The following is an 8,032-nucleotide window of genomic DNA, read 5'->3' as shown; positions in this document are numbered from 1 at the left end:
GGTCTTGGATCGGTCGGATCGTGAAGACGTACGACTACATCAACCACATTGATATAACGCTTCCGCTTTCGGTCTACGAGGGTACGTGGACAACACTCTCCCCTCTCGTTGCTATGCATCACCATGATCTTGCGTGTGCGTAGGAAATTTTTGAAATTACTACGTTCCCCAACAGGCTGCGCTCAAGAAACCCTAGTCGAGGGGAGGAGCAATCGAGCGGGAGATGACGAATGGAGCGACGGCGGCACAACATCTCCCTGGTGAAACCCTACACACGAGGGGGTGCGAGAGGAGAGGAACGTCTTGGGCCGAAAGGCCGAAATGGAAATAGGAAAAAAAGAGAGGAGGCGTGCGAGGTGGGGGCGACTTCCTTCGATCGGTCGATGGGTGGAAGGGAACGAACGAACGAACGACGTATGGACTGAGCAATTAGGAGTAGAGATATCGATCGATTTTTTAAATAGTGGTAGTTTGTATTTCACTTGAAAGCAATAAACAATAGTCTGACATAGGGTTTTATCTCTAAGGAGATCCCGAACCTGGGTAAAAACCCGTGGCCATGTTACCATCGTATCAAGACCCATAGTCCGGGACCCACTATCCGAGATCTGTTATATTTGAATCCACAATTGGTGGTCCGTACAGGTCCCGCTAAGAAGTCATGGCGATTTGATGGGGATCACGAGCAGCAAGCGGGTTAACGCCGGCATGACCTTCATACCTAGCCAAACCTTTGTCTTAGGAAACATCGCCCTCCTCGCTGTCTCGGTTGGCAATCTTGGTCAAGTCAAAATCGCTGCCCCAGGCCAAATCACTAGATTTGTCGTTCTGAAGTATATCATGAACTCACGTGAAGGGGTGGTCCACGTAAATTGGGTGTCAAACACAAGCAGAGTATCTAAGAGAATCAAATGTGCAAGACATAGAAAAATTGATGGCTATTGGAGCAGCAAGAAGCTTTCCAGGTATGCTCGATTCAATTGATTGCAAGCATTGACAAATGGACGAACTGATATGCGCAAGATGCACTAGTGTAGGAAGATATATAAAAGTCCTTTTCAAGATACCCCATATAAAAAAGGTATTAATTAAGATTGCATCCAAAATCAAATTTTAAAAATAATTAACAAGCAAGACGATAGCATATTTGAAGTCTACACATCTTTCTAAGAAAAATTCATATATAATATGTTAGATATTGATTTAGGATAAAAATATGAATATTCTAAAAAGTATTTGAATATGCTCGATAAAGAAATTAAACAAAAAACTGCACTAACCTGGGATCATTCGTGGAAGGGTCGCGCCCTAGCCATTGGGCTGCTTGCATGCTAGTAGGACATTCGTGGACCGCTTGCTAATGAACCCTGTCCGGTTTAGTGACTTGTAAAAATAATGTTTTTTTGACTTACGAGTGACATAGTGGGTAATTTATGGCAACTTCAGGATAATTTTGTTGACGTACCCTCAGAAACAATAACCCCTTTATTATACATTAGCAAAATTGCCCCAAAATTGCAAAATATTATCCATCAATACCATCTATAAGTTTTTTTAAATAAAAATGCCACCTATAAATGATAAAAAGCTTTTTCACACAGAGAAATCCATGCCTGGGCTGGCCCATGCAATAGGAATATTAAAACCATTCAGCTATGCATCAAAGGCGAGCGCTCGCGCTAGCCACGTCGGATAGGAAACGACAAACGAACGCGGCGGGATTGGTCAAGTCGCTCACACACACGGGATTGATCCCGGGTCTTCACCAGACTGCACGAGGCCACGAGGCCTTCCCTCTTTGCCGCTGCCGCCGCCTCCTCCTCCTCTTTTCCCTCGTTCTCCAGCCGCCGCCGCCGCCCCTGATCCTTCCTCCTCGGCTCTACCAACCCAATCCTCTGTCCTCTCTCCACTCCTCCTCCTCTCATAGGCCCTGCCGCCGCACACCGCTGCTCCCCCGTTGGCGGTGAAGGCCCTGCAGATCCAGCCGGGTTGGTCGCCGCCGTGCGCCCGCTCCGTCGTCATGGGTTGTCCCGTGCTCCCCTCCTCTACACGTCATCGCCTGAAGGTCACCGTTGCCGCCGCTGATTTACTCCCCCATTCTCCTCCACCATCGCTGTCCATGTGTGTCCGTCTCCAGGGATCCAACTATGGCCGCCTCTTTGTTTGCTTCCTTTTCTGATCATCTCGTCCACAACGCAGCGGTGGCCGCGGTGCGGACAATCGACGGAAAGTGGGTAGGAAAGGCCCGACAGTGGAGCCACGCGGAATGAGGCAACAGCGGCACAGGAGCTTCCCGGCGCAGGTCATCTTCCTCTCATTTGTCCTCCCCCATTCCCCTCCTAGATACTCATTGATTAAGAGGTACAAGTGGGTGGCCAGCTGCAATTTCTAGATGGAAGACATCTGGTTAAGATTTACTTTGGGTTCTTGATTCCATTTTCTCAATGGTTATTACTTATATGTAATTAGTACGTAAAATAACAATTTTTGTATACCATGTTTGTGGCTGAATGCATTGAGTTGCTGGAATTGTTTTATTAGATCACAGGCATTATTCAGTGCACTCTTGATTGTCTTACCAATGGTCCAAATAAATGCACAACCGGTGAAATTGACTGTGGTTTTGATTTACTTTTCTTACAATAGAGTAAATTTCATTATTTTTCAGTTTGGACATACTTCTATCGGTTTGCTTCTAATTGCAGCTTAATCTGTAATTTGTAGGCTTTGCACTACAGAGCAGTTGGTGGTAGGAAGGACAGAGGACGCGAAGAACTCATGGTTAGGTGTACGGCGAGGGGAGGAGGAGGAAGCACTTCTCTGACAAGATCCATAGCCACCACTTCATCATCGGCGGCAACCCTCTGTATTTCCAATGGTAAGGATACTGGATAGTGCCAATTTTAGGTGTGGTATACTCAAAATTTTGCTGTATCTTTTTTCACAAGTATTTGCAACGGTAAGGATAGTGGATAGTGCCAATTTTAGGTTGTGGTATACTCAAGATGAATTGGTTCTCTTAGGAGAAAAATAAGGAAGTCAGAGTTTTTGTGTTCTCATTTATAAGCTTGATTTTTTCCTAACTCATGATGCAGTGTAGTAATGTTATTCCGGACGCATGCGATTTACAAAATAAAAGGAGTAGCAAATATCATATACCTGGTTAAGGGACTGGCTGGTTTCTGATCCACTGCAAATTGAGCTTTCTTTTGTGAAGGAATATTACACTAAAAAAGTTGTCATCAGTATATATCTCAAGATGAATTGTGTCACGGGAGCCGATACGGTGGCAGACACAAGCAGAGCAAAGCGAAGCCGGCGCGACGGCCGGGCCCTCCAAGCACACAACCACTGCCTCCTCGCCAAAATACGCTAGCCTGCATCTACAAGGTGAGTCCCCAACTGCAATTTTGTGAGCCCTCAACTACAATTTGTTTTTGAAGATTTTTGAACAACATGACTATACATCTACTCTAGCAATTTGTTATATTGGTCATATGTGTCCTATGGATGGTTTGGATTCCTATAATTAGGAAGATGTCGTATTTGGCTGTTTTTTGTGCAATAACCAATTAGTTGTGCCATTTGCTTACCAGATTTTCATGCTATGGTGTTATTGCAATCCAGGAAAAAAAGGAACTTGCCCGTATGGTGTTCACTAAAAAGAAGAATCTGCTAAAAGGTTGGTCCATGCTTATCTTCACTGATTACATCTTCTTTGTGGTTAACTGTGGTCACAATCATTGATTACCGCTAAAGAAATTTATAAGTGAATTGTTTCTTTCTATCTATGTTTGTGTATAGGTTGGATGTGGGCTGTACGTGGACATGACCTTGTTCCTGGGATTCAGAAAGGAGCACGTGCCATGGAACTTCAAGAAGACGGAGAACCATGTGTACCTCCATGTCGTGCTTTGGCAGAAGCTGGATGCCGACGAGTCAGAACCTGCTGAAGAAGCCACTCTGCTCACCATTGGTATGACAGAATTGTCGCTCCTTATATCATGTATGTATCATCTGCATCTATGGAGATCCTATGGCCTATGTGAATAAATGCTTTGATTGGCATTGTAATATCTTCTGTTTGGCTCTATTTGTTAATAATGATGGCAAGCAAAAAAAGACATTTTAATGGATTCACATGGGTGTGTTATTCTGGAGCAGGTTGATCACGCTTCCCTGTTTGAACTGATATTATTCAGTCTCATCAACTATGAATATGGTGTATGGTGTACTCACATCCATGCCATCTATTGCCACATTTGCAGACTTTGACAGTTTTGGTGTTGCACCTATATGTAACCCTGAAAAAATATTCCAAGAATCTTCTTTGATATTATTTATGATATTTTCATAATACATATGTTCTCAGGCGCTTTCCGTGGGAAGTGATAGCAATGGAAGCGGAGTTGTAGCTCTTCTGAAAATTGCAAGGATCTTTTCACACATCTATACAAGCCCTAAGACCAGAAGCAAGTTTAATCTTCTCTTTGGATTAACATCTGGCGGACCCTACAATTAAAATGGAACTAGCAAGGTTATCAATTTTTGTTACAGTGGCTTGAAATTTTGACCAACATGTGTGTGATATTATTGACTATGCAATTTACTTGAATATCATTGGTTCCTGGAGCAATGATCTCTGGATGCATGTATCAAAGCCTCCAGAGAAGCCTTACATCAAGCAAATCTTTGAGGTACAGTAGCCGTTTCAATTTTTTGGTTCATAACTTTGATTACCTGCAATTATAAAGTCTTCTATAACTTGAAGTGTGTTTCCTTCAGAATTTTTCGCATGTCTCCAAGGAAATGGGCATTTCAGTCGCACAGAACATTAATGTGTCAAATTCTAGAGTGTGTTCTTGCCTTTTGAAGGATTGTATACCATCATTAGGTTTGAATCCGATTAGGATTTCAGATAATCTGTCTTACATGGACCTACTGTCAGTAGTAGCACAATGGCATTATCATATCATGTGCTGCCCAGCGTGACAAACTAGCGGAGCGGTTCCCAGCCGAGCACGAAAAATAATAAACTTACACCAATCTTCGGTTTTCATGCTACAGAATTTGTGTGCTCATATAGTTGTATCTATGAAATCGCAGACTACATGCTGAACAAGTTTCAGATTGAGGAGAGCCTGGTCCCAAGATGTGCCTAAATTTGTACAGGGAATAAGGAACTACAATGGCCGGTCTGAAGGTATATATGTCCCACAATGCTTAGATTAACAAGTTTCTGTTAGTTTCGTAGTATTTAAACTACAGGTTTTGTTTCTAACTTTTTTTCATAATCCTGTTGATGTGCCAGCTTATGGGCTACGATTTCGACTACGAGGATTCCACGCCAGCGTGCACGGTAAATTGCCATATGAGAAATTGAAGCCGGACCCTGTCCTGAGGAACCTACTGCTTTCGATGCCTCAAAATCCCTCTGATGTTTTTTGCTAATCGCATCAGCAAGGGGTCTGTGACAGTTAAATGCTTCAGCAGTTACAGTTTGTTGTTGCACTGTAGATATTCACCAACTCTGACGAGGCTCACGCGGCCGCCCTCCTCTTGGTTAACTCTGACATTCATTGTGCCATTTATATCAAAATATTGCATGAGTTTTTGTTGGTTGTTCAGGACTAAGCTTATCTTGGTTAATGTCAATTTTAATTGTACTCTGGCTCAAGTGATTTTTTGATATGGTAACTAATTTCTGGTTCTTTTTGCTAAATTCTAATTTAAAAACAAAGCAGTAAGAAATCATGCATGATGTTTCAAGTAAAAAAATAAATAAATGCAGCCTCGAGTGCTGATCTATGAAATAGATACCATCAGGAAGGTCGTGCCTTCAATTCATCATGTTCTTTGCATGCCTAATTTTCCTCTCATCCTCTTTTGTTGTATTCACAGTGTTTTTTTTCTGGACAATGGTTCTGCATCTTTGCAGGAGGATTATCAGGCCTGAGTGACATTTGTGGGAAAAAAATCGTTCAAAGCTAGGTGTTCATTGCTGTTATTGTTCCTAATTTGAAGGGGACTGAGATTTCTACCTAGGAAATTCAAGTTGTGTTACCTTCAAATGATCGGACATCTGAAATAAATTATATGTTAGTAAGTCTATTACTAAGACAAAGACATTGTGTTCTTTTTCATAATTTTTCTGAATTGTCTTGGAGAAGCAGGTAGGCAATACTGATGAAGCCCAGTCGTATGAGCTGAGGGCTCAGACCGTCTCGCCGCGTTGGATCTGATCTTATATGCAAAGCTATTGAGCAGATGCTGATCATTTAATGTTGTGACAGTAATAAGAGTTGTCCGTATTTCTTCTTTCATGTACTATAAATACAAGAGACATATGTGCTACACTACTTTTGGACAAACTGTAATGGGTTGTCCTCGTTACATGTCTTCAATTCATCATGTTCTTTGCATGCCTAATTTTCCTCTCATCCTCTTTTGTTGTATTCACAGTGTTTTTTTTCTGGACAATGGTTCTGCATCTTTGCAGGAGGATTATCAGGCCTGAGTGACATTTGTGGGAAAAAAATCGTTCAAAGCTAGGTGTTCATTGCTGTTATTGTTCCTAATTTGAAGGGGACTGAGATTTCTACCTAGGAAATTCAAGTTGTGTTACCTTCAAATGATCGGACATCTGAAATAAATTATATGTTAGTAAGTCTATTACTAAGACAAAGACATTGTGTTCTTTTTCATAATTTTTCTGAATTGTCTTGGAGAAGCAGGTAGGCAATACTGATGAAGCCCAGTCGTATGAGCTGAGGGCTCAGACCGTCTCGCCGCGTTGGATCTGATCTTATATGCAAAGCTATTGAGCAGATGCTGATCATTTAATGTTGTGACAGTAATAAGAGTTGTCCGTATTTCTTCTTTCATGTACTATAAATACAAGAGACATATGTGCTACACTACTTTTGGACAAACTGTAATGGGTTGTCCTCGTTACATGTACAACCAGTGTAATGGATCTGAGCTCATATTTTCTCTGCCGCTTTTGTGTTTATATACATGCTTGCTTTTCAAACAAATATAATCCGCACAACAGTACAATCACTTTGATGGACATCAGCTCATATAATCTTAGTATTTCTGGGCTTATCCGTCTGACTTGCTGATACATATAAATAGCATCACTAGAATGCTCATGTCCATGCGCAGATGTGCAAATGTCAAAATGCGGACCAAATGAGCTAGATCAATGGCATCAACAACCCTTGCACTGCAGATAAACTTTGCTACAACATTTTTTCATTGGTTTGCTCTATGTTCATACGCTAGGCTGTACGTACTCAAATTGTCAATTGGACACCAGAAATATTGACTTCTTCTTGTTCTTTCATCAACCATTTTATTTGAGCATTCATAAATATGGGTCCTCAAGACGTGTAGTCAATAACAGTACTTTACTATCATCATTAATATCCATAGAACACGCTCTTATCTTTCATATCACGCAATAATTTATGTCCATGCAAATATCTTGCTTTCTTCTACCAGTATTTTCAGGTTAACTATACTGAAGAGAACCTGTTGGACTACATTGATCCAAACAATGATACACTCGTGGTCACACTTGCAGACGGCCATCTGCTCGCCGAATGTCAGATCATGCTAGGAACACTATAACCACCAACTGGTCCGAGTTTCGTCGCCGCGCCAATATTCGCGAAGGAGACATTTGTGCATTTCGTTTCAGGATCACTTCAAAGCGCCGCCTGGTTCTCACCGTGCACCGCCTCTAGATGCACCATCGAAGACACTGCAGCCCTTGTGTCAATATAATCTAATATAATGTAGCACTAAGTACTCCTCATTATGCTCTATCCTGTGATAACCTATGGTTTGCTTTTGGGCGGCCCTCTTATTACATGCTTTTCAAGACGCTAAACCTATGCTGCTGCTTATGTTAAGTGCACTATTCTGAGTCAAATGTTTCATGTTCAGATCCATAATAGGCTTTCTTTGTATATATATTTCTATTTCTATATATATTTCTATTTCTACTGCTAAGTTTCTTAATAAG

General features: G+C 41.6%; 1 protein-coding gene and 1 long non-coding RNA gene across 14 annotated transcripts; both read left to right on the top strand.

The window, feature by feature from the left end:
• Positions 1-1,759: 1,759 nt before the first annotated feature.
• On the top strand, positions 1,760-6,395 carry LOC125529508. 13 transcript variants are annotated; one of them, XR_007292656.1, is made up of 8 exons: positions 1,760-2,065; positions 2,200-2,302; positions 2,725-2,878; positions 3,096-3,390; positions 3,628-3,682; positions 3,805-3,976; positions 4,373-5,203; positions 5,312-5,627. XR_007292656.1 is itself a non-coding variant. In XM_048693922.1 (4 exons), exons 1-4 carry the CDS (start codon positions 2,021-2,023, stop codon positions 3,261-3,263), a joined length of 375 nt encoding a protein of 124 aa, XP_048549879.1. In that variant the 5' UTR covers positions 1,760-2,020; the 3' UTR covers positions 3,264-3,391. The 13 variants fall into 13 exon arrangements, 1 of the variants encoding a protein (XP_048549879.1); XR_007292652.1 differs by adding an exon at positions 6,174-6,395 and having other exon boundaries at positions 1,760-2,878; positions 5,312-6,098; XR_007292650.1 differs by having other exon boundaries at positions 2,200-2,878.
• Positions 6,396-6,412: 17 nt separating this feature from the next.
• On the top strand, positions 6,413-7,012 carry LOC125529509. The gene is made up of 2 exons (XR_007292659.1): positions 6,413-6,659; positions 6,735-7,012. It is a non-coding gene; the product is annotated as an uncharacterized LOC125529509 (long non-coding RNA).
• Positions 7,013-8,032: the final 1,020 nt, after the last annotated feature.

The sequence above is a fragment of the Triticum urartu genome, unplaced genomic scaffold (assembly GCF_003073215.2).
Source record: "Triticum urartu cultivar G1812 unplaced genomic scaffold, Tu2.1 TuUngrouped_contig_5650, whole genome shotgun sequence".
In the NCBI taxonomy this organism is placed as follows: domain Eukaryota; kingdom Viridiplantae; phylum Streptophyta; class Magnoliopsida; order Poales; family Poaceae; genus Triticum; species Triticum urartu.
The sequence above is the reverse complement of the archived record's forward strand: the minus strand, read 5'-3'. Positions and strand labels throughout refer to the sequence as shown.

Bases quoted from the DNA above. Each gene is read 5' to 3' on its own strand.
- LOC125529508 (XM_048693922.1), top strand. From the start codon at position 2,021: ATGGGTTGTCCCGTGCTCCCCTCCTCTACACGTCATCGCCTGAAGGTC. The intron at 2,122-2,199 runs GTGTGTCCGTCT...TCCACAACGCAG, and splicing joins CCTCCACCATCGCTGTCCAT to CGGTGGCCGCGGTGCGGACA. The intron at 2,303-2,724 runs GTCATCTTCCTC...TGTAATTTGTAG, and splicing joins ACAGGAGCTTCCCGGCGCAG to GCTTTGCACTACAGAGCAGT.